General features: G+C 41.7%; 1 protein-coding gene across 3 annotated transcripts in view; it reads right to left on the bottom strand.

The window, feature by feature from the left end:
- ARID5B (AT-rich interaction domain 5B) overlaps positions 1 to 25,794 on the bottom strand; it is a 169,601-nt gene that overhangs the window by 72,486 nt on the left and 71,321 nt on the right. For all 3 annotated transcript variants that reach the window (XR_009155830.1, XM_058189220.1, XM_058189219.1), the window contains one exon: positions 21,397 to 21,627. Coding sequence is in view for 2 of the 3 variants with exons in the window: in XM_058189220.1 (XP_058045203.1) it covers positions 21,397 to 21,627 (231 nt within the window). In the remaining variant the exon portion in view is untranslated. The remainder of the gene's footprint in view (positions 1 to 21,396; positions 21,628 to 25,794) is intronic.

Below are 25,794 nucleotides of genomic sequence, written 5' to 3'. Positions count from 1 at the left end.
CTTATTTTGTTTTACCATTTTACAGGGCTAATCCTGTAAGGAAGGCAGGAAGGAAACGTTCTGGTGTTGTTTCTAGCCTCATCTTTATTGCCCTGCTTACAGAAACTTTCTGGTTAACCCTTGTTACATTGTAACAGCCAAGGCTAAGCACCCATCGACCTGAGTGACGTTGAGTTGGCCACGCCCATACAGTCACATGACCACTGAGCCACGCCCACCTAGCTGGTCATTAGGGCAGAGAACTGGTTGTTAAATTATTTGAATCCCACCATTGTAGCAAACACTCTGCATCCTTGGACCCCCAGGTGCCAATTCCCCCCTTAGGCCTTTCTCAGGATTCCAGGCTCAGGAACCAAGACAGCAAACAGGGCCTTCCATAAACGGATGCAAACTTTTCCAAATAAATGCAGGATCTAGATCCAGGAAACCATCAACGTCTGAACTCCCACGGTTGTGATGAGAGCTCATGCTAGAAACCCACTCATGGAAGTACAGTTGCTCTTGAGAAGGCTGGGATCCTGTTTCTCGAGGAAGGCAGGATTAGTGGGGCTCAATCTAGGGAGCAGAAGGGGGGTGCTGGTGCCAAGCCATTGGCTGCTGTAACACCAGGAAACCTTTCCTACAGCCATAACTGCATTTGCCTGAAGCAGATGTTGAGGAGCCTCTCTCCAAGAGATGCTGCTGCTGCTGCTCTGGTCAGAGGACATGACAGTTTGGTGAGAAGAAGGTGGAAGGCATGGGTAAGTTCTCTTGGCTGCCTTCATGGTTCTTCTCCTGGCTATTGCCCTTGGTCTTTGAATGAAGGCCGTTCAATGGACAGGAGAGGCTTAAACCACTTGCTATCAGGGCCAATACAGAACCAAAGAGAGCTGGAACACCCCACCCAGACCTTCTGATCTCCACAATAGGTGGGTCTCTGACTGCTGGACAGAAGCTTTTTTTTTTTTTTGCATTTATATCCCCCTTCTCCGAAGACTCAGGGCGGCTTACACTATGTCAAGCAATAGTCTTCATCCTATTTGTATATTTATATACAAAGTCAACTTATTGCCCCCAACAATCTGGGTCCTCATTTTACCTACCTTATAAAGGATGGAAGGCTGAGTCAACCTTGGGCCTGGTGGGACTAGAACCTGCAGTAATTGCAGGCAGCTGCTGTTAATAACAGACTGCATTAGCAGTCTGAGCCACAGAGGCCCCTTTTGCTCAGTCAACCAGCATCAAGCCAACCACTTTGCTCCTCCAATGTCTAAGGGGCTGCCACAAAGAAGAGAGGGTCAATCTATTCTCCAAAGCATGTGAGGCAGGACACGAAATCAACGGAATCAACCTAGAACTAAGGAGAAATTTCTTGACAGTTGTTGTTGTTAGTTGCGAAGTCGTGTCCGACCCATCGCAACCCCATGGACAACGTTCCTCCAGGCCTTTCTGTCCTCTACCATCCTCTGGAGTCCATTTAAACTCATGCCTACTGCTTCAGTGACTCCGTCCAGCCACCTCATTCTCTGTCGTTCCGTTCTTCTTTTGCCCTCAATCTTTCCCAGCATTAGGCTCTTCTCCAGTGACTCCTTCCTTCTCATTAGGTGGCCAAAGTATTTCAGTTTCACCTTCAGGATCTGGCCTTCTAAAGAGCAGTCAGGGTTGATCTCCTCTAGAACTGACTTGTTTGTTCGCCTTGCAGTCCAAGGGACTCGCAGGAGTCTTCTCCAGCACTAGAGTTCAAAGGCTTCGATTCTTGGGCGCTCAGCCTTCCTTATGGTGCAACTTTCCCAGCCATACATTGCAACTGGGAAAACCACAGCCTTGACTATACACACTTTCGTTGGCAGGGTGATGTCTCTGCTTTTTAATACACTGTCTAGATTTGCAATAGCTTTCCTCCCCAGGAGCAAGCGTCTTTTAATTTCTTGGTTGTATTCCCCATCTGCAGTGATCTTGGAGCCCAGGAAAATAAAATCTGTCACTACCTCCTTTTCTTCCCCATCTATCTGCCAGGAATTGAAAAGGCCAGATGCCATGATTTTAGTTCTGTAGCTTCACTGTAGCTGTAGCTTCATTGAGCTATGCAAGCCCCTTCACCACGACAAGGCACTAATCCATGAAGGGGTCTTGACAGTTAGAAGTATTTAAAAGTGGGACGACTTGTCTCTAGAAGTTGTGGGTGCTCTAATGATTTCAGACAATCGTTTTTCTGAAATGACCACGGGATTGTACTAGAACAGGGGTCTCTAATCTTGGCAACTTTAAGCCTGGTGGACTTCAACTCCCAGAATTCCCCCAGCCAGCTTTGCTGGCTGGGGTATTCTGGGAGTTGAAGTCCTCCAGGCTTAAAGTTGCCAAGGTTGGAGACCCCCGTACTCGGAAGACCTCCAAGATCCCTTCCGGCTCAGTCATTCTGTTATTCTGCTCTTGTATCAGAAGCTCCACAGATCCTGGGCTGATGGCACCAGCAGATCAGACAACCCCAGGTTCACTGTTGAGGATCTTATACGGGTAGGATAAATATAGGTAGCTTGATACAATTGAGCCACAAACCCCAATAGGTTCTTAAGCTATCCATCTTGCTAAGGCTCATGACTTGGCCATTTCTGCTTCTCACGGCCTGGCTTCTAAATTAAAAGATGTTCCGAGGCATCTGCCATCTCCTTTTTGGCTCACTGGCTGCTAGCATATTTTAATCAATGTGCTCATTAGGACTGTTATACAAAATAATCCCAGGTAAATCAACCATGAGCGAGGGAGGCAATCTGAAAGGCCTGCTTAAAGCTCCTGTGGTGCATCTTGATTTTTGAGCGTGTATTAGTCCGTGTTCTTTAGCCAAATGAATTTAAAATGCTATAATCAAGTAATATTTTCTAGTTTAACTCGCCCCGAATAAAAAAATAAACGTATATCTCAGTCTCTGTAATGAGGCTCTCCTGCTGAATATTCCGCTGAAATTAATAGCTTACTGGTCCTTCAGCCCAAACACCAGAACTGCACAGCTCCTGTAGATGCAAAGACACCGGCTGATCCCAGATGCTGAATACACAAAAGGGGAGATCACTACAGCTGGGGCCTTTTGGATCCCCAGCACACTCAGGGATCTCATGGAAGCAGCTGGGTAAACCGAAGGCACCATTGCAGAAACTCCTGAGGCAGTTTGCACATTAGTTGACATCCTGCACTTGATTACGACCAAATGTAGGGGTGGCCTGATCCCCCAAACAGCCCTGACTTGGGGAAAATTTCCCATCCATGCTTCAACGAGAAAGGCCACTTTCCACCCCTTGTTCCTTGTTTTTTTTTTTTTTTGTTTACATTTATACCCCGCCCTTCTCCGAAGACTCAGGGCGGCTTACAGTGTGTAAGGCAATAGTCTCATTCTATTTGTATATTTACAAAGTCAACTTATTGCCCCCCCAACAATCTGGGTCCTCGTGGTCATAGGTCCCTTCTGCCAATCAAGGTTATGTCCAAATGTGTCAGATCTTCAGCTTCTAGCTTTGCTGGCATCCTATATAATAATAATAATAATATCAGAGTTGGAAGGGACCTTGGAGATCTTCTAGTTCAACCCCCTGCCCAGGCAGGAAACCCTACACCATTTCAGACAAATGGCTATCCAACATCTTCTTAAAAATTTCCAGTGTTGGAGCATTCACAACTTCTGCAGGCAAGTTGTTCCACTGATTAATTGTTCTAACTGTCAGGAAATTTCTCCTTAGTTCTAAGTTGCTTCTCTCCTTGATTAGTTTCCACCCATTGCTTCTTGTTCTACCCTCAGGTGCTTTGGAGAACAGCCCGACTCCCTCTTCTTTGGGGCAGCCCCTGAGATACTGGAACACTGCTATCATGTCTCCCCTAGTCCTTCTTTTCATTAAACTAGACATACCGAGTTCCTGCAACCGTTCTTCATATGTTTTAGCCTCCAGTCCCCTAATCATCTTTGTTGCTCTTCTCTGCACTCTTTCTAGAGTCTCAACATCCTTTTTACATTGTGGCGACCAAAACTGAATGCAATATTCCAAGTGTGGCCTTACCAAGGCATTATAAAGTAGTATTAACACTTCACGTGATCTTGATTCTATCCCTCTGTTTATGCAGCCCAGAATTGTGTTGGCTTTTTTGGCAGCTGTTGCACACTGATGGCTCATATCTAAATGGTTGTCCACTAGGACTCCAAGATCCCTCTCACAGTTACTACTATTGAGCAAGGTACCACATATCCGGTACCTGTGCATTTTGTTTTTTGGCCTAAATGTAGAACCTTACTTTTTTCACTGTTGAATTTCATTTTGTTAGATAGTGCCCAATGTTCAAGTCTGTCAAGATCTTTCTGTATCTTGAGCCTATCCTGTCATAAAATGCAAGGGGAGGAGGAGGGGGCATTGGATAGAGACATTCTAATAGAGACATTCTGATAGAGATGGGAATGACAAATGGTGTGTGTGTGTGTGTGTGTCAGCCTTGATGGAAATCAGAGTTGCCAGGACAGGAATACACTAGATGGCCTAAGAAAGGATTGTGAAATTGCACCAGCTTTGCTGGCTGAGGGACTCTGGGAGTTGAAGTCCACAAGTCTTAAAGGGACCAAGGTTGGAGACACCTGAAATAGAGTCAAGGGTGTTTCTAAGGGCCTGAGGGAGGCAAGCCTGACAAAATGACAACAAACTAATTTATAATAATAATAAACCCTATGACTGTAACTTTGTTGCTGGCAATCCTTATGATTTATATTGATATATTGACCATCATTTGTGTTGTAAATGTTGTACCTTGATGAACGTATCTTTTCTTTTATGTACACTGAGAGCATCTGCACCAAGACAAATTCCTTGTGTGTCCAATCACACTTGGCCAATAAAAATTCTATTCTATTCTATTCTATTCTATTCTATTCTATTCTATTCTATTCTATTCTATTCTATTCTATTCTATTCTATTCTATTCTATTCTATTTCTTTTATGTACACTGAGAGCATATGCACCAAGACAAATTCCTTGTGTGTCCAATCACACTTGGCCAATAAAAATTCTATTCTATTCTATTCTATTCTATTCTATTCTATTCTATTCTATTCTATTCTATTCTATTCTATTCTATTTCTTTTATGTACACTGAGAGCATATGCACCAAGACAAATTCCTTGTGTGTCCAATCACACTTGGCCAATAAAAAATTCTATTCTATTCTATTTAATTTTGATCAGAACCAACTTTATATTCCTTCATTTTACTTCTAGCAATTTTAATCTTTAGTCCATTCAAATAACGTTGTAATGATTCATTTTCATTTTTTCTTTTTCTTTTGAGATTTTTAAAAACTTTAACAAGCCTTTTTTGTAAATCCAATATAGGAAATCTGTCCAGGTTGATTTATTGTTTGTATATCCCTTTTAATTAATAAGACAGCAGCTGGGCTTTTTAAAAATATGGCTAGTGAAAAAACATCTTTTCCATATCATTCTTTTCAAATCAACTATTAATTCAGTCTTGGTCTTGTCAGGTAGAACTTGTTCCTCTTCCATAATATCTTTTAGACACAAGTCCCTCCATAGAGGCTGATGTCTCTGTTGACAAGATTAAAAATAACTTCTGAGTCCACTCTTCAAAAATATGCCTTGATATTTTTAATGATGTAATTCTGTACTTTTAAGTCAAATTTATGAGTTGATGAGTTCTTCTCCTTTAATGAATTAGTGTCCTTTAGTGTCGTCGTCTCCTCCTCCTCATTATTCAATTCACAGTCTGGGACTGATAAAAACTTAGCAAGTCCTAACCAAGGACCTAAGTGCTGTTAAGATAGCATCTGAGTAGGGTGGTTTTTTTGCAGTCAGGATAGTCAGATCTAATAAGTTCAAAATTTCCATGTATCTAGCAGCCCTTTGAGTATTGCTCCAAGTGCTTCTATTACTATTGGTGCAACTACTGATTTTTTTCCCTTCATAATCACTCAAGTTCAATCTGCAAATCACAATGTTTTGTTATTTTTTTCTAGCTGTTTCTCTTCAATTCGTGCATCATCTGCTATTGCAATATCAATGAACCAGCCTTTTTTCTTTTCCACAATAGTGATGTCAGGCATGTTGTGAGCCAGATGTCTGTCTATTTGGATCCACAGGATCTTGACTTGCTCATTTTCAAGAGTTATTATTATTATTATTATTATTTCAAAGGAAATTGTTATAGATTTAATCTTCAGTTTGATTCATATAGTTTAAGTCCTAACCAAAGACCTAAGAGCTGTTAAGGAAGCATTTGAGTATGTAGGCAATTCCGAGTAGGGTGTTTTTTGCAAGGTCAGGATACTCAGATCTAATAATTTCAAAATTTCTATGTATCTAGGCAGCCCTTTGGTGCTATTATTATTATTATTAAAAAACAAGACTATTTTTAAGATTGTTGGGTATAGGTTTTGTATTTATCTTCACAGTGGTAGGAAACTGCTGAGCAATTTCAGCAGCTGAGCAGCTAAAATGTGTGGGGGGGGGGTTCGTCCCCTCATAGCATCTGCTGAGCCTCCGTCTGACTACAGGGCTCCTTCCTCTGAAGGGCCGAGCAATCTATGTTGGGTTAAATGATGACATCCCATGGAAATAAGACTCCTTCCCCCATTTTGGACCTAGTACAGCAAAAGCAAACATTGTGCAGCAGCGCACATGTTGTTTGAAATAATTATATAGACCGAACTGTATAAAAAAAACCCCCAAACAAACCAACCAACCCTGGGCAGATATCTCTCAACTGAAGAGGAGACCATCCAGATTCAGACAATGCTTTTACGCCTCCATTACGATTTCTGAGAAGACCGATCTGGCATTGTAAGAAATGGAAAGAAAGAAACCAAAATATACTTAAATCAGGGGTGGGTAGGAGGAGTGATATCATCCAAAGGGTTTGTTCACAATTTGCCCCATCCACATATTTTCAGCATTATTTTGCCCTATTTAATGTTTATCCATCCAGTTTCTCATCTTTAGTAACCATTCAGCCAAGGCACACAAGTCACTTACTTGCTCTGTCACTTTGCCTGATATACATAATAATTTTTCTCATGTAAACATATAATAATGTTTTCTTTTACGGATGGAAATAGTAACCTAGATTATCAGCACTGGTCAAAGTCTGGGCACACATCCTGTTCCTCGCAAACTGTGGGTACACCACTGGTCAGTCTGGCCAGAGAAACCACAAATATGACCAGTTCTTCCTCAAATGCTATGGTGCACTAAATTTGCCTGCATCCCATAAATTGCGGGGAGGGGGGACACATGCTGTGTTCGGAGGCACATCCTTTTTTCTAGCGTGTGTGTTTAAGAGGCATAATTGAAAGAAAGGAAACATAACCATTCAGGGAATATTATTGCAACATAAAAAGGAAAATTAAAACTGTTCGTTATCTATTTTTTCTCTTCTGTTTCCTGTAGTGCGTCATCTCCCAATTGCCTCAATTTTCTGCTGAGTGTGTTGATTCTTTAAAGGCATGGTCATCAAATGCATATAATTGTGGAAATGAAATTGTGAGGCCATTAAGACAGTAATACACCAGTGCTTCCAATAGATGACCAGTTGTCTATGGCTCTAACTTCATTCTTTTCTAGCGTGTGTGTTTAAGAGGCATAATTGAAAGAAAGGAAACATAACCATTCAGGGAATATTATTGCAACATAAAAAGGAAAATTAAAACTGTTCGTTATCTATTTTTTCTCTTCTGTTTCCTGTAGTGCGTCATCTCCCAATTGCCTCAATTTTCTGCTGAGTGTGTTGATTCTTTAAAGGCATGGTCATCAAATGCATATAATTGTGGAAATGAAATTGTGAGGCCATTAAGACAGTAATACACCAGCGCTTCCAATAGATGACCAGTTGTCTATGGCTCTAACTTCATTCTTTTCTAGATGGCCAGTTGTCTATGGCTCTAACTTCACACGTGGGAGGTAAAATAGCTTAATTCTTCTATTTTGATGCAGATGTTTTCAGAGGACTGCAGCGGACAGCCAATAATTTCTTCAGAAATCTTCTTCACAGTGTGTGCCATCTTTTCCTGGGCCTTCCAGATGTGTTGTCTGAGCTAATGGAAGCTCCACACATCTGGAGGGCATCCACTGAGTAAAATTGCTGTGGAGTGTTTACAGAGAATCCCAAAGGTCACAGTTTTTGACTCCAAAAATCTACTTGGACTGTTGAGCAAAAAGGCTTAATGAACTCATACGCCATCCCAATCTTTTCCAATTTGATGCTCTGTCATTTTTGCTGGAGGACATTTGCAGAACATTACAAACTGCAGCCCACGAGCCTCCTTCCCTCATTCTAAACAGGCATTAAAGAGAAAGTCTGAAATGTACACATTTCAAAGACGGGCTTCACAAGCATGAAGCCTCCTTCCAGATGTTTTACATTTTGAATTTCCCAATAAATGAATAACATACTAAGAAAGCAAACAAGACCTGACACTATTTAGTCTAAAGTTCTAAAATGGCGTAACATCTGTAGTGAAAAACTATTTCAAATAACTATATATAAGTATCTACAGGGTTCAATTAGATTTGAACCTAGTTTGCTTTGCAACCACCTCCAGCATTTAAAAGACAGATAAAAGTTATTAAGGAAATTGGAAGTGTTTTAACTTAAGTGTTTCTTTGGTCCCACAGATCTTCACGGTTTTGAAACAAGACCACATTTTGCTGAATCTTTTTTTTTCTGTGTGTGTGTGTGTGTGTGTGTGTGTGTGTGTGTGTGTGTGCAATGACACCTTTGTCATTGTCCTCACATTTGTCAATGTCCTCACATCCAGGACATAAACTGTTTCAACTCCTACCCTCAAAACGACGCTATAGAGCACTGCACACCAGGACACAAGAACAGTTTTTCCCCAAAGGCCATCACTCTGCTAAACAAATAATTCCCTCAACACTGTCAAACTATTCACTAAGTCGGCACTACTATTAATCTTCTCATCGTTCCCATCCCCAATCTCTTTCCACTTATGACTGTATGACTGTAACGTTGTTGCTGGCAATCCTTATGATTTATATTGATATATTGACCATCAATTGTGTTGTAAATGTTGTACCTTGATGGAGGTATCTTTTCTTTTATGTACAGTGAGAGCATATGCACCAAGACAAATTCCTTCTGTGTCCAATCACACTTGGCCAATAAAAAATTCTATTCTATTCTATTCTATTCTATTCTATTTTATTCTATTCTATTCTTACTATCTGCCTTCAGCTTTATACTGGGGGTGGCGGGAGGGGGAGAACCCTGCTTCCCATCTAAGGAAGCAGTCTGGCTCCTCCAATGTTTGATATATTAGCACAAGGAATCAAAGCTGTTAAAATAAAGCTCCTCTAATCTTGTAGTAATTTTTCCCAAGCTGTTGAAAACAAGCATTCAAAGTCACAGTTGGGAGCAGAACAGCACAATGGTTAGTGCTGCACAATTTCCCCCCTCCTGTTGCCTATGGAAAATTTCCCCTTCCCTTCTAGTGCAGGAGGAGGTGGGGGGACGGGACATGAAGGTCTCGACATCCCCACCACCCACAATTGGGTGGAAAGATTGCTCCATGGAGCTTCTCTGCTTCCCGGAGAGGACTCCGCTGGAGATTCCCCCATAAAACAACGCTGCTGCCCCAGGATGTCCAGGTAGCTCCACTGGAACATCTCAGGTGGCCCCACATCAGCCCCGATCAAGGTTGGAAGCTTTTCAAAGTCTTCCCAAATGGAGGCTTTCTCCAACCTGAACTTTGTCCCAATCTGCAACCAGCACGAACCGTTATTAAAAATCCTTCTATAAAACCTCATCCACATTTATCTGCTTTACAACAAATACTGAATATTTCCTCATTAACCCAGAATAAGTGTTGCTACATTCTATAATCTTTTCACTTGCAGTGGCTTGTGAAATGCCTTTAATTAAAAATCTGGAACAATTCTAAATGTGGTTTGCAGACTCATTTGCAAAGCATTTGGAGAAAGTGTCTCCTTTTGAAAAATCTACAAGATCCCTGCATATTTATTCACGTTCCATAATAATCACGTTTGCCTTGTTGCATTTTATCAAAATAACATTTGTATGTGTGGTACACCCCCCCCCCACACACACAAACACAAACACACAGCTGTGTTAAAATCAGAAATCCTAGTGTAAGCTTGACATTTGTGGCCATTTGTCCTAGGAAGAGATCCATTTTCTTCCCTCTGTCAGCCCAGATCAAAATGCCCCTTTGCAGCCGTCCCACCTGGATCTGCCACTTGTAAGGAAATGAGATTTACCTCGAAAGCGAGAAATCAAAGCTTTTGCTGCTTTTACGTTGTTCTGACAAAGGAAAGGTTAAAAAAAGACAAATGCAAATTAATTTGGCTAAGAGTAATTAACTAATTCTGTGTTGAGAAAAATTAAACAATGTTCATAGTGAGTCACTAGCTGTGTTTTTGTTCTTTGTTCCATTTTCTGGCACACCCTGCATGTTTCCTTTCTTCTTCAAAGAAATACTGCATGCACTGGAAAATATGCTGAACGTTTGGAAGGAAGGAATCCTGGGCTGCTCCTGCTCCGTACTGAAGCCCTGGAAGGTGAGGGCTAAGGATCTGCCCCCCGCCCCCGTCCTCTGCCCAGGTCAGAAGAAGGCAAGGAAGAAGCTGCTCCTCCTGTTCCACAAACTAAGTCACTCCTGGGCTACCTTTTTCACCTTTTTTTTTTCACCTTGCTGGCAAAACCCCCAAACCCACCAATTTCACCGATGCTTTTGCACTGAAATGGCAAAAGCATTTGCAAGAGCATTCATACCCACTTTTTAAGATCTGGATGTTCTTTCTGCCTGTCTCCAATGACAGCTTTCTTAAGTAATGAATAGAATAGAATAGAATAGAATTTTATTGGCCAAGTGTGATTGGACACACAAGGAATTTGTCTTGGTGCATATGCTCTCAGTGTACATAAAAGAAAAGATACCTTCATCAAGGTACAACATTTACAACACAATTGATGGTCAATATATCAATATAAATCATAAGGATTGCCAGCAACAATGTACAAGATTTGGATGCATGCTTGTATTATAGGGATTTGTTTGTTCTGCAAATGGTGGAAAGGCTTGCAAGACAACATAAGAGCGATTGACAAACCTTTGCATCCTCTGTTTGATGGCAGGAGCGTCAGTAACATTTCCCTTTGAAATCCTCAGAGAATTATCCACTGGAGCCAGACAGGAAGGGAACAACCTGAGCTCTCTGGGTCAGTCAATAAAGTTGACTCAGCCTTCCATCCTTTATAAGGTAGGTAAAATGAGGACCCAGATTGTTGGGGGCAATAAGTTGACTTTGTATATAATATACAAATGGATGAAGACTATTGCTTGACATAGTGTAAGCTGCCCTGAGTCTTCGGAGAAGGGCGGGATATAAATGCAAATTTTAAAAAAATTAGTAATTGTAACTATTGCAAGGGGAAGAGTGGGGTGGCTGATGGGCAACTCAGAAGTTCACTGCGGAGAGGAATTTGTGGAGCCAGGGATTTCACAGATCACACCTCAGGATTGCACAGAATATCTCCCACTACTCAACTGGATTCCCCAGATCCAGTAAATCAATTCCTAAGCCCTGGGAAGCTAGTCTGCAGACCTGAACCCATTAAGCCAGAGGTCTTCAAACTTGGCAGCTTTGTGGACTTCAACTCCCAGAATTCTCCAGCCAGCATAGCTGGCTGGAGAATTCTGGGAGTTGAAGCCCACAAGTCTTAAAGCTGCCAAGTTTGAAGACCTCTGCATTAAGCCTTAGGGCAGTCGCTTCGCTTTCCTTTCCTTCTTCTGGTTGACAGTGATTTCAGGTATGCCCACAACGGCCTCCTTGCAGAGGAGCATTAGCTTCAATTGTTCTGGATTTCAGTGGGAGAAACTTCAAGTGCTGACATGTAACCCGCAGGTCACGTGAAACATAATCATACTCTTAAACCAGGCCTGCCTGACATAATATCTCCCAAAGCAAAATTACCGCAAATGACTGCTTTAGCTAAGAACTAGCCAGGAGCAAAACACAGCCATGTAAGAGTAGATTTAGCCATAAATACCTCGGCCACTTTATCTTAAAAAAAAAGAAAGAAAAAGAAAAGGAAGGAGTTGTGCAATAATTAATGGGGGGGGGGAGTCAACCCAACCCTGTGCCCTGTTCTTTATTCCTGCAGGGGGCCTGCGAGTTGTTATTTCATCGCCCCCCCCCCAGCTGCCACACATTGCAGATTATGCACCAAGAAGCATTAAAGAGAATAAACACATTTAAATGAAAGCTGACGTAATTCATGATAAACAGTCACTGGAAAATATTACATTGTTGTCTCTCTCGCTGCTGTTTAAAGCAGGTTTATTCTGAAGAATGAGTCCATATTCTGACATAGATCACTTATTCCTTTGTTCATTGTGTTACTTTCAGGAATGTTGGCACTTACATGATAGATTTTTTAAAAAGGTTTTCTTCTGTTCATAATAATTACTGATCTCCCAGACCTCAGGGACTGTAACAATGTAAATTTGATAGTGTGATGGATGAAAACTCTTCTGAACACACAATGTAAAAAGATTCCAGCAGGAAACACAAAAGGCATCCAGGGTGGTCCAAGCAGAGGACAGAATGTGGGGATAATAATGTGTGAACCAGGATGTTTGTCTAAAGAGAACATAAATTACTTAATAGCTTAAATGGCTTAAAATAACTCCTCTCTGTATGGGATTTGATTCACTAGAACCCCAATTACTGAAAAGGCAACAGTGGAAGATCCTAAATATAGTCTGCTAATTCAGGTTTTTTCAACTACCTCTGGTTGAAATGGATCCACAGAATCAAACCATCATGAATAGACCGTGGAGGTCGTCCCCTGCTTAGTGGACGTCTGATCAATGACCACCCAGCCTTGGTGAAGACGCCCTGCGGAAGAGCCACCGTCTGTCCATCTGTCCAGCCAGCAAACCCTCCTGGACCAAGTTTCTTGCATTTTCCCAAAAGAAACACTAAGCCCCAGGAGTAGAGTACAGATAGTCCTGGACTTACAATAGTTCATTTAGTGACTGTTCGAAGTTACTATGGCACTGAAAAATGTGACCGTTATGGCCGTTGCAGCATCCCCATGATCATGTGACCAAAATTCAGATGGTTGGCAACTGGTTCCTACTTATAACCGTTACGTGTGATCCCCTTTTGTGGCCAGATTCGCTTAACATCAACTTATCTACTGAGTGATTCACTTAACAACAATGTCAAGAAAGGTTATAAACGGGGGGGGGAACTCACAGGGGGAAAATGTCTCACTTAACAACAGAAATATTGGGCTCAATTGTGGTTGTAAGTTGAGGACTACCGGTACAGCCCGGAAAACGGATTTACAAAAAGTCTCATTCGTTAGGTTTATTGTCAAGTAGGGAAGGAGCTAATATATAGGATCTTGGAAACTGACAAATCCAAATTCAAATTCTAGCACTCCATAAATTATCCATGAATTCCTTAAGGTGGGGGTCTCTGAGACTGCTGGGACCCCTTTTTTTCCAAAAGACCAAACCAAAGAGCCACCCCTCCCCCCTCTCTCTATATATGTGCCGTAAGTAAAAAAACTTCTTATAACAGTTCATCTCCCTCATAGAGCCCCCCGCTCTCCCCGAGGTCCATGTATGCCCACCCTCCTGACCTAATAATAATAATAATAACAACAACAGAGTTGGAAGGGACCTTGGAGGCCTTCTAGTCCAACCCCCTGCCCAGGCAGGAAACCCTACACCATCTCAAACAGATGGTTATCCAACATTTTCTTAAAAACTTCCAGTGTTGGAGCATTCACAACTTCTGCAGGCAAGTCGTTCCACTTATTAATTGTTCTAACTGTCAGGAAATTTCTCCTTAGTTCTAGGTTGCTTCTCTCCTTGATTAGTTTCCACCTGTTGCTTCTTGTTCTACCCTCAGGTGCTTTGGAGAACAGATTGACTCCCTCTTCTTTGTGGCAGCCCCTGAGATATTGGAACACTGCTATCCTGTCTCCCCTAGTCCTTCTTTTCATTAAACTAGACATACCGAGTTCCTGCAACCGTTCTTCATATGTTTTAGCCTCCAGTCCCCTAATCGTCTTTGTTGCTCTTCTCTGCACTCTTTCTAGAGTCTCAGCATCTTTTTTACATCACGGTGACCAAAACTGATTGCAGTCACCTAAAGCAACTTCATTCTATCCTGCCATTGAAGCAGCAGCAGAATGCTGCTTTTCAAAGAAACAGAATGTTTTAATTGTGCGTCGTTTTTAATGTATTGTCTGATACGATAACCTTGGGTAGACTGAGGTTCTATTCAGTTCCCCCTCCTCAACTGTCCCTGGGCCATGCAGCTGGAAGCTAGGAAACCACATCCAGCATTTTGCACAGGAGATAGCAGGCAGGTTCTGCGGTTGTGGGGCGAAAAAACAGCCTTGGAGAGAGGTGGACGTCCACATTTTTCCTGTGTGGTATATTTAGGTGGCAGGGAGGGGAAAAGCTGCACTTAACACTGTATGCTGAACTCAAGCCATGAAAGGACCTTATCACAAGAGACAGAGTTAAGCCTTGTCAGTTCTGATCAATGTTCATTACATGCAGTGGTGCAAGGAAGCAGGTTTTATAGTAATGGAGCATTAACATTGTTAAGATGAATATTTAATATTTGCAACATCCAGTTGGTGGGAAACAGAATCACCTTTCAGAATGCATTCGCTCCCTTTCCATCCATCTCCTTCCTCAGCCGTTATTTCCTTAACTATGATCACTGACAAGCAAAAGTGAATGTCCTGCATTGGATCGAGGGGCCCTTGGTGTGCGAGCTCCCTCCTGGCCCCGCCCCCCCGAGTCCAGTATACCTGGGAGTGGCTCATGGGTTCCACGTTGCTCCAGCTTTAGCTGCCCTTGTAGTGGGTGCCTGACCCCGCACAGCGTCAGGACAAACGGAAAGACTCCTGGCCACAAGCAGGCCCTGCCCTGCATCCTTTTTTTCTACACTCACCCCTTCCCCAGCACTGGAGAGATCTGAGTGATGAAATTTCAGGGCTTGCAGGTGTCTAGACCCACATTCGAAGGGCAACCTCGACATGAGAGAAGAAGCCCAGCTTGGCCTTCCAGTTGACAGAATCCCTCCAGTCCAAGGTCGCCTTGTTTCCTCCCCTACAGAACGGCCTGCTGGAGTAAATCCTTTCTATTACCTTTACAAAAGTGCCAAAGAGTTGGAGCAGATGTTTGGACCATCCTGGAAAACAGGGTTGGACTCAAGGGCCAAAATGCCCAACCTGAAGCTCCAAAGGGCATTGGAGGATGGAACTGGGACCCCAGTGCCTTTGCGTATTGCCAACTCAGTGCTCAGGAGGCCTTGGCCAGAGGGCATCAGCTGCCATTTTCTGCCAGTGGTCCTGGCCAGGCACCAAGGACAACCTGGACTGGGTCATGTCACGGATGGAGCCCGTCTCTTTCAGCTCCTGGCCTCACTGCTCATTCAAATGGCCCTGAAACTTCATTTATGGGTGAACATCCCGAGAGACCAGCCAACAGTATACGTATTACGGCCAGGAGGAATATTTTCCCTAATTCTCAAAGCTTCTTAGATGAAAACAGCAACATATAAAGATAAAAAGAAGTCATTAGAAGTTTTTATTTGCACTACAAATCTTGTCTAATGCAAATAAAGGGGAGTCTGTCCAACCATCAGTCTGAGTAGTGTCAGTTTAGGACAACAACATGAATATGGATTAAATTATAGCAGCATTGCAGGAGGGAAGCAGACTTTGACCTTATTATTATCTGGGACTTTTATGTTTAGTGAATACAACTATTTTACGCATACAAGGAAAGACAAAATGTGCTAATATTTATTCTGAGATTATGAAAAGCGGGAAGCAATTAATAAACATTTAGCAGAAAGAAATAATTTAACACAAGAAATTCTGCAAGCTATATGAGTTCCTCTGTTCAATATGGGTTTTTTTTCAAACATTATTCTAGGGTATGCTAGAACTGAATGTTGTGTTGCTGTTGGTGTTGTTTTAAATAGATATTATTTTACAACTGAAAAATCAGTCATTGTAAGCAACATCTGGAGACCATTAATAGCTTATTTCTCCATTCTTATTTTTTTAAAACAAAGAAAGGTTTGACCAGGAATTCAAAACATTTCCAGATTTCTCATTTTCAAACATTTATGCTAAATGATGGGAAAGCACTTTTATTTTACACATACTTAAATGGGAATAACATTATGGTTACTGCTCACTAAGAACACTTCTTAGTGCCATTTGCTTTATTTATTTTTCTTTTAAAAAGTAGGAATTGCTATATTTAATTACGGCACTCTAACCATGGTTTCTGAAATCTACCCTTTTTTAGACTGGTAAGACATTGCAGTGAACTACTGTATATTTAAAGAGGCTCAGAATCCATCCACATTGAAATTACAGTATATTGTAAAGATGAGAAATAAATATTAACATGAACTGGCTTTTGTGTGCTTTAGACACTAGCAACTTCTTCAGGGACTCTGAGGCCTCTAATGATATTTTGGGGGAGCCACTTTGCAATCTAGGATTTATGTTTCTGCCTTACCACTGAAACCTGCAGACCCATTGTCCAGTAAACAGAGGAATTATTGAGTCTGTCATTTGCACCTCTATAACTGTCTGGTTTGGTTCTGCAACCCAACAAGAAAAACACAGACTTCAGAGGATAATTAGAACTGCAGAAAAAATAATTGCTACCAACTTGCCTTCCATTGAGGACCTGTATACTGCACGAATCAAGAAGAGGGCCATGAAAATATTTGCAGACCCCTCGCATCCTGGACATAAACTGTTTCAACTCCTACCCTCAAAACGACGCTATAGAGCACTGCACACCAGAACAACTAGACACAAGAACAGTTTTTTCCCGAAGGCCATCACTCTGCTAAACAAATAATTCCCTCAACACTGTCAGACTATTTACTGAATCTGCACTACTATTAATCGTTTCATAGTTCCCATCACCAATCTCTTTCCACTTATGACTGTATGACTATAACTTGTTGCTGGCAATCCTTATGATTTATATTGATATATTGACCATCAATTGTGTTGTAAATGTTGTACCTTGATGAAGGTATCTTTTCTTTTATGTACACTGAGAGCATATGCACCAAGACAAATTCCTTGTGTGTCCAATCACACTTGGCCAATAAAATTCTATTCTATTCTATTCTAAAGATTTGGGCAGAAAGGGAGCTAGATAGATAGTTCATCCATGCTCCAATGGTGACTCTAGACTTCTCTGCTATTGATGGATCTGTCCAGCTGGAAAGGAGATGGTTCTTATTAGGCACTATGGAAAGCTGGTGGACGTGCAATTTTACAAAATATCTTTAAGAAGAAAATTCATATTTCTTTCCTGACTTCATTCATTTTTTCAGCAACAACTCATGTAGGAAGAGCACAGAATAGACCAGGGGTAGTCAACCTTTTTATACCTACCGCCCACTTTTGTATCTCTTTTAGTAGTAAAATTTTCTAACCGCCCACCGGTTCCACAGTAATGCGCCATGTATCGTCATCAGGGCATGCCTCTCGCGCATCGTGGATTGGGTTTGGGGGGAGGCACTGGCTACCAGCTCCGGTTGTCTGTTACAGCTGGGTGGTGTGGGGGGAGATGCACAAGCTATTCTGGGATGAGGCTCTTTTGTTTGCGGTCGCACTATAGCACCATTTAGTTTCACTTATGTAACGTGAACTAAACTTATGCGCAGGCGATACAAATAGTATATTTTCAGAAATTTAAATTGTCATGGGGGATTTTATGAAAACCTAACGAAAATGTTTTTAAATAATGCTATGAAATTTTTTTAAAAAGTCACACTGGTCTTTATAAATTGGCCCCTTAATGCCACTGCAACTTCTTTTCAAACTCACCAGAAATGTGAAAAATGTCAGGCTGCTTTAATGACCAGCAAGGAAATGCCGTGTCTGTGCCCATCCATGATCTGAAGCCCTTCCACTCAGTTTTTTTTCAAAGCATGCATGGATCTACCTTCTCTAATCCTGAGGTTGGATATCTTGCATTTTTATTTCCTTGACTGAGACAGCAAAGAGCTACATCATGGAAAGAAGCCATGGCTGAAATAGTTTTCTGGATACAACCCTGCACCTGCAAAACCCCAAGCTGAAAACTTACCAACACGATGAATGCCCTGTGGCCTAGTACAGACCCACCTTGGTATCATTTTTGCATAAAGCAGTAATAGTTGGTGACCATCACTGCAAGACAGAAAAGGATTCTGCTCTGTGGAACCATTATTAATGTTGATTATCAGATGTAGAAGGAATGATTGTGATCCTATTAATATTGAATAATGTATGTTAGTTGGTTGCATATATAATTTAAATATTTCTGACTTTCTGCCATAGCTCTGGAAGCAGGAATTGAATGCTTACATGTGTCTTGTACCGTATTTGTACTGTACTGTACAAGACCTCAAAAAAAACCCCCAACATTGCTATTTACAAAATCCCTGAGTAAGTGAGCTAACGTAGAGGTAGAGTTTGCACAATCAGCCAATAAACAGTTGGCTACCGCTAAATTGTGTATTTGATACCAGTTATGTCAGTGCAAATCCTCCCCACCACCAAAGCACAGCCAACCCTTGTGGGTGATTTTAGGAGGAGGATAACTTGGCATCTGAGCCTTGCTGTCCCTTTTTCAAATGACAAATGACACAAGGAGAAACATCTTCAGAACAGATGGGTCACAATGGGTCTTTCTAGAGGATTCCAAGTATGGGTTGGCAATAATTTGGGAGAGATATTCTGGCTCAGGAAGCCAGCATTAAGCACAGGAGAAAATAGAAGCCAGGTAGAGCCATTTTCTGGCCATCATTCCATTATGCTCCTGGCACCAGAGCTCCTCAATCATAGTTTTGTCCTGGGTTCCTGATTATGAAGGAATAGGGTGCTCTGTCTTTGGGGAACAACCTTCTGCAGGAACCTGGTCTCTCCATCTCAACTGAAATCTGTCCAAAGGTCATTTGGACTGGAATGGAATGTGCTGTATGGGAAAGTTACATGCATAGGTGAAAATGGTATTTCATTTTAGCTAAAATTAATTTACCTTTAAATTAAATCACAGGATTCGTGCTGGCCTTACAACTTTTGGACTGTGGGCACCATCTAAGTCAAAATAAACCAGCAGGAAACACCACATTTATTGATGAGGTTCCCTAGTTGGGTCATGAAATGTTTGCAAGAAAACCACCAAGTTCATAGAGCACCAAGGACCACCCCCCCCCGCCCAGTTCAGCCCTGAGCTCTTCCTTTTTACCAAAGACTTCCTTGCATGACGATATCCAAGCTCTGTAGCTCCCGTAACTGACTGAACAGTTTTCCCCCGCCCTCTTAATACCAAATAATACACTATCTACTATTCGGAGTCTGCAGAAGATAAAGTAGTGCCATATGTTAATCATTAAATACAGTCTTCAGGAATTAGAGGCCCACATTGACGTTTTACCTAGTAGTATTTCAGTGCTGGCACATTTTCACATCATAGAGCAGGATGCTTTAAATAGAAATATTATAATAGAGTTTAATAATATGTAGTTTTAATTCTTTTTAATCTGGATCTTGACTGATCTTGCATTCCCTTCCTGTCAAATCAATCTCTCTGTGAGCATCTCTTCTTGATATGCTTTAGAATAGAATAGAATAGAATAGAATAGAATAGAATAGAATAGAATAGAATTTTTTATTGGCCAAGTGTGATATATGCTTTTGCTTCTCTAAAAGAATCTACTGAATATTGTCCGGCTGCCCAAAGTCATAGAGATGGCATAGACGTTTAATATGTGATCGTTACTGGTATTGCTCTGAAAAAGAGCAGCATTCAAGCTTTTTAAAAAAAAAATGTGACAGTCACTTGCACCCCTGTAAATTGCTCTTTTCTTTGCACATCAAACTGAAAAGCAACCGGCCCCTCAAAGCACATGACTTCTCTGTTATACCACCATTCTTAGGTTTATATTTAGCTGCCATGGTTTTGTACATGTCACCATCATCTATATTAATGTAAACTAACACAATGCACACTGGTTATATTGTAGTAGATGGAATTATAGAGGAGGGGGCAACCTGCCACCCATTTCTCACGTACTCCTCAGCCCCTGAAGTCTAGGACAGCAGAAGTATAGCTTAGGTCAGAGGTCTTCAAACTTGGCAGCTTTAAGACTTGTGGACTTCAACTCCCAGAATTCTCCCGCCCGCATAGGAGTTGAAGTCCACAAGTCTTAAACTGCCAATTGAACACCTCTGGCTTAGGTCAAAAGTAGTCTTTGGTTTCAGAGCAAATCTTTGGTACCAGGGCTGTGCTGATTTCACAAATGATTTTATCCTTCACCTCTCCCCTAAATGCAGCTGCACATGCAAAGACACACTTCATTCTAGACTCCCAGTTGAATCTGAAAGAAAGTTTCCTTTCCTTTAAAAGTCACACTGGTCTTTATAAATTGGCCCCTTAATGCCACTGCAACTTCTTTTCAAACTCACCAGAAATGTGAAAGCGGCTGCATCCTTAGCAAAACTCATCCCGTGCTCCAAGATCTCTTCCTCTGCTTTGTTCCTGGTGCACGGTGCCTACACACCTCCCATTTCTGAACACACTTGGAGACCACTGAGGATAGCACCCCAAGCAGCCAGGAGAATCTCACGAAGGATGTTGCTGTTCTAATGTTGTGTAGGGAGGTGCTTCATTCTCACAAACATGCTCTGAAAACATCTCTTTGTGCAAACTCTACCCAGCGCATTTGGGAACTGCAAACTGTAGAACCTGATAAAGCTAACACCGATCCCGCATTAACAATGTGGTCTCTGCTAGAACTGAGCTCCACAATGAGCCATTGGCTCTACAGCACCCAGGAACACATCTGACACTGGAGCTCGCGAGTCTCCTTCACAGTAAGCAGTTTAGAGCTTAATGGCTACAGCATATTACTCAACAGCTCTAAACCCAAGGATTGACATTCTGATAATCAGATAGAGCCATCTCGGGCTACAAACATCTCAGCATATCTCCACTGGTACACAATTGAAGAATAAAGGAGATGCAGGAAACCCCAAAGAATAAGCAAACCTGGAAGAACGAGGCCCAGCGTGCAACCAAATACACCATGATACCCTTCAAAGCTCTCTTCAACGTCATTTCCATCCTCCAACAAGCAAGCTGCTTTTCTAAGAGCGTTTTGCAGGTGGTGTAGATGCCAAACTATAAGGACTGTTAAGACACCTCCTTGGCTTCTCAGCAAACTAAAATAATGCTTTTTGCCAGCCATTGTGACTAAATCGCACTTCCAAAACAGGGAGCAATTGCAGAAAACCCTTTTAAACTGAGACAGAAAGAAAGGTGAAGCGACTTACCAAATTCATCGCATACACTCTCATTTTCGACGAGCGTGGGGTGTTCAAACGTGTCTCGACAGTAGAGGATTTGAGACCTTTGACTGATGGCTGCAACACCTCCCAGGGCTAAGACGAACTGGTCTGCTTGCACCGAAGATGGCTTGCCCTGGATACGTTTCCGCATAGAGCGATAGCGGCAGTACTGGGGGTAGCTGAGGATCAGCACATTGACATCTTCTTCCTCCTCACCTGAGAAAAGAAGAGGAGGATGGCAGCTAATCTTCCCCATAAACCCAACCGCAGGAGTTGGCTGGGTGGGCTTGCACTGAGTGATGATGAGAAGGCCCTCCATTGTGCACGGCTGGCAATCCAACCGGGCCATCCACAGGGGAGAGAGTATTCTTCCCTGGGCTGCCACTGTGAAGACAAGGTGTGTGGTGGCCACCACTGAGCTGCTGAGTGTGCTTGAAGCCGCAGCAGAAAGAGCAGAGCTGCTCCTCCCAGTTGTGACTTGACATATTTGCATGTCCTGAAGGCTTATCTCTTTGACTGAGATAAGGAGGGCCACAAAGAGAGAAGTTGCTTTTTCACTCATTGCAATATCAATATTGCCCGTATAAGATTAATGATTACATTAGATTAATGGTAATAATGCTGTGGAGGATTAAGGCTCACGGCTTAAAGGTGTTGCTTTTTAAAACAAAGCAACCAAAATTCCCTGCCATATTTAAGAAGGCTTTACTCTTCCCCAGTTTAGAAGAGAGACGAGAACGCTGCTCTTGTTAAAATGTCTAATTGAAAAGGGAAAAAAGGAAAACAAAAACAAAAGCTTCATGGAAACATCATTTATTTTGGTTGAAACTTTCTAATAAATACATGAAGTTGATATGTCCTATAAAGCTTTTTATTCTTGGTCAAAACAGTTTTCCCCCCCGCCCTCTTAATACCAAATAATACACTATCTACTATTCGGAGTCTGCAGAAGATAAAGTAGTGCCATATGTTAATCATTAAATACAGTCTTCAGGAATTAGAGGCCCACATTGACGTTTTACCTAGTAGTATTTCAGTGCTGGCACATTTTCACATCATAGAGCAGGATGCTTTAAATAGAAATATTACAATAGAGTTTAATAATATGTAGTTTTAATTCTTTTTAATCTGGATCTTGACTGATCTTGCATTCCCTTCCTGTCAAATCAATCTCTCTGTGAGCATCTCTTCTTGATATGCTTTAGAATAGAATAGAATAGAATAGAATAGAATAGAATAGAATAGAATAGAATTTTTTATTGGCCAAGTGTGATATATGCTTTTGCTTCTCTAAAAGAATCTACTGAATATTGTCCGGCTGCCCAAAGTCATAGAGATGGCATAGACGTTTAATATGTGATCGTTACTGGTATTGCTCTGAAAAAGAGCAGCATTCAAGCTTTTTAAAAAAAAAATGTGACAGTCACTTGCACCCCTGTAAATTGCTCTTTTCTTTGCACATCAAACTGAAAAGCAACCGGCCCCTCAAAGCACATGACTTCTCTGTTATACCACCATTCTTAGGTTTATATTTAGCTGCCATGGTTTTGTACATGTCACCATCATCTATATTAATGTAAACTAACACAATGCACACTGGTTATATTGTAGTAGATGGAATTATAGAGGAGGGGGCAACCTGCCACCCATCTCTCACGTACTCCTCAGCCCCTGAAGTCTAGGACAGCAGAAGTATAGCTTAGGTCAGAGGTCTTCAAACTTGGCAGCTTTAAGACTTGTGGACTTCAACTCCCAGAATTCTCCAGCCAGCATAGGAGTTGAAGTCCACAAGTCTTAAAACTGCCGAATTTGAAGACCTCTGGCTTAGGTCAAAAGTAGTCTTTGGTTTCAGAGCAAATCTTTGGTACCAGGGCTGTGCTGATTTCACAAATGATTTTATCCTTCACCTCTCCCCTAAATGCAGCTGCACATGCAAAGACACACTTCATTCTAGACTCCCAGTTGAATCTGAAAGAAAGTTTCCTTTCCTTTAAAAGTCACACTGGTCTTTATAAATTGGCCCCTTAATGCCACTGCAACTTCTTTTCAAACTCACCAGAAATGTGAAAAATGTCAGGCTGCTTTAATGACCAGCAAGGAAATGCCGCGTCTGTGCCCATCCATGATCTGAAGCCCTTCCACTCAATTTTTTTTCAAAGCATGCATGGATCTACCTTCTCTAATCCTGAGGTTGGATATCTTGCATTTTTATTTCCTTGACTGAGACAGCAAAGAGCTACATCATGGAAAGAAGCCATGGCTGAAATAGTTTTCTGGATACAACCCTGCACCTGCAAAACCCCAAAGAAAACTTGAGTCTGAATTTCTATAGAATTCTTGTAGACGAATTAAATCTTTTAGATGTGGCTAAGCTCCAACCAATCTGAAAAAGACATCCAGCATTTTAGAAACAGAGATCACCAGAACTATATGAAGATCTTCCCCATCCTGTGAACTTATGAACTGCTTATATAGGGAAAGACGTTGCTGAGTCCTGCCCCTCATAATAAGCTGGTACATCACACCCTGGACGAGGCCATAATATGGTTTGTTTGGCTTCTGCACGTGGCCCAACTCCCCGCTTTCCGGGCAACGAATCAGATATTAGCTTGTGAAGAATTTCCGGTCAGCCCTATTTTCTCAGAAGTGTGAAGCAGAGCCCTTTGCTCAAAGGCTCCTCTTGAAACCTTTTCGGCTTCGCTGTCTCTCCTGCCCATCAGTTGCAGGTTCCCAAAGACCACATTTGCAGGGTGGGGTTTATGGCACTTTTAATCATAATGTTGTAACCAAATCTTTGCACAAGACCTGCTGTCTTCAGTCACAGATTTAAGGCCGTATTTCCCCAATATACCAGGACGTACTCAAGCTGCATTTATGTGCGACAGTTTATTCATTTAGCATATGGCATATTGTACATGGACTAGCAATATATATTAACATTTCATCTAGATTAGTAAAGTGCAATAAAATATAAATGTTAAAGAGATCTATGTTCAAATACCAATGGCTAGGCCATCTAACCATTGAAGCATAGCATCGTTTATATTTTAAAAAAATCAGATACTGGTCTAGTCTATGTCCTCAGCTGACAGTCGGTCATGATGTGATCTAAAGTTTAATGTGGAACCCTGCAGTCAGACCGAGGGGTGGATGCTATGCCCCATTTATACAGACAGTCCTGGCAGATAAGGTGCGAATCCTGTTCAGGATTATGTATCGGTGTTTTGGTATTACTTGAGGATTGTTGGTTTGTTTTTGCCTCTCTCTCTCTCTCTCTCTCCCTCCCCATTTTATAAGCAGCATATTCACAGTAAAGCACATTACTAAAATGATTGCAATATTACTATTCAGGATTATTTTAAAGGGATATTTTAAAGCCAACTCATCACTAAGGTTATGTTTTTTTATCCTGATCTTTACACACTCTCTTTACACTTACTAGATTTTAACTCAAAGCTGAGCCTTAGGGATGGGAGACCAAGAGGAGATCCAGCTGACATCCATCGAAGTCCCTTTTCTCATACCTCCTTTTGATTACTACGTTTACAGAACGTCCTGATCATGTTATGGTTGTTTCACCTGGCACTTGAAGATTGGCTTAACTCAGCATTCCTCAGCCAGCTTTGCTGGCTGAGGGATGCTGGGAGTTGAAGTCCACGAGTCTTCAAGTTGCCAAGGTTGGAGACCCCTGAACCAGAGGGATCTTCCACCCAGCTGGGTCCTCTCACCTTCTTGAGGGTTTCTCATACCAGAAGTTCCTCCTTGGGGTCTCCTCTTCCAAGAATAACCTGCCTTTAATGAAACTTGGGACCATGTTCCCAACCTAATTTTTAGGAGGAAGAAGAAGATACACAACTCTGCAGCTTCATGAGATTCTTTTGTGTTTAAACTCTCTCTCTCACACACACACACACACACCTCAAGTGATGGATGCCTCTGATCCCTGCTCTAAATTGGAGATTACATGTAAAGAGGACAAATCACTCACTTGGTACTGCATTGTAGTCATCTTGACATCTCTCTGCAAAGACAAAAATCAGTGAAAGCTGAAAAGAATCACCAGAGATCATCCAGTCTCTCCCTGACCAGGAGGAAGAACCCCAGGAGACACTTTGTCCCATTTATAAAGACAGAAAGATCTTCAAAATACAAATGTATCTCCTGATTGGCCCCAAGAGAGACCTGCTGCCTCTGTGATGGATGGAGGGGAATTTATTTATTTATTTTTATTTTATTTATTTATTTGTCACAACATTATATATAAGCATAAGCATGAAATAACTATACGATATATAAACATATATATAAGCATAAGTATGTAATAACTATATTAATTGGATATAATGAAAGGGAACATTAGGACAGGAACGGTAGGCACGCTGG

Source organism: Ahaetulla prasina, chromosome 6 (assembly GCF_028640845.1).
Source record: "Ahaetulla prasina isolate Xishuangbanna chromosome 6, ASM2864084v1, whole genome shotgun sequence".
Taxonomy (NCBI): domain Eukaryota; kingdom Metazoa; phylum Chordata; class Lepidosauria; order Squamata; family Colubridae; genus Ahaetulla; species Ahaetulla prasina.
Note: the sequence above shows the minus strand (reverse complement) of the source record. Positions and strands in the feature narration are given on the sequence as shown.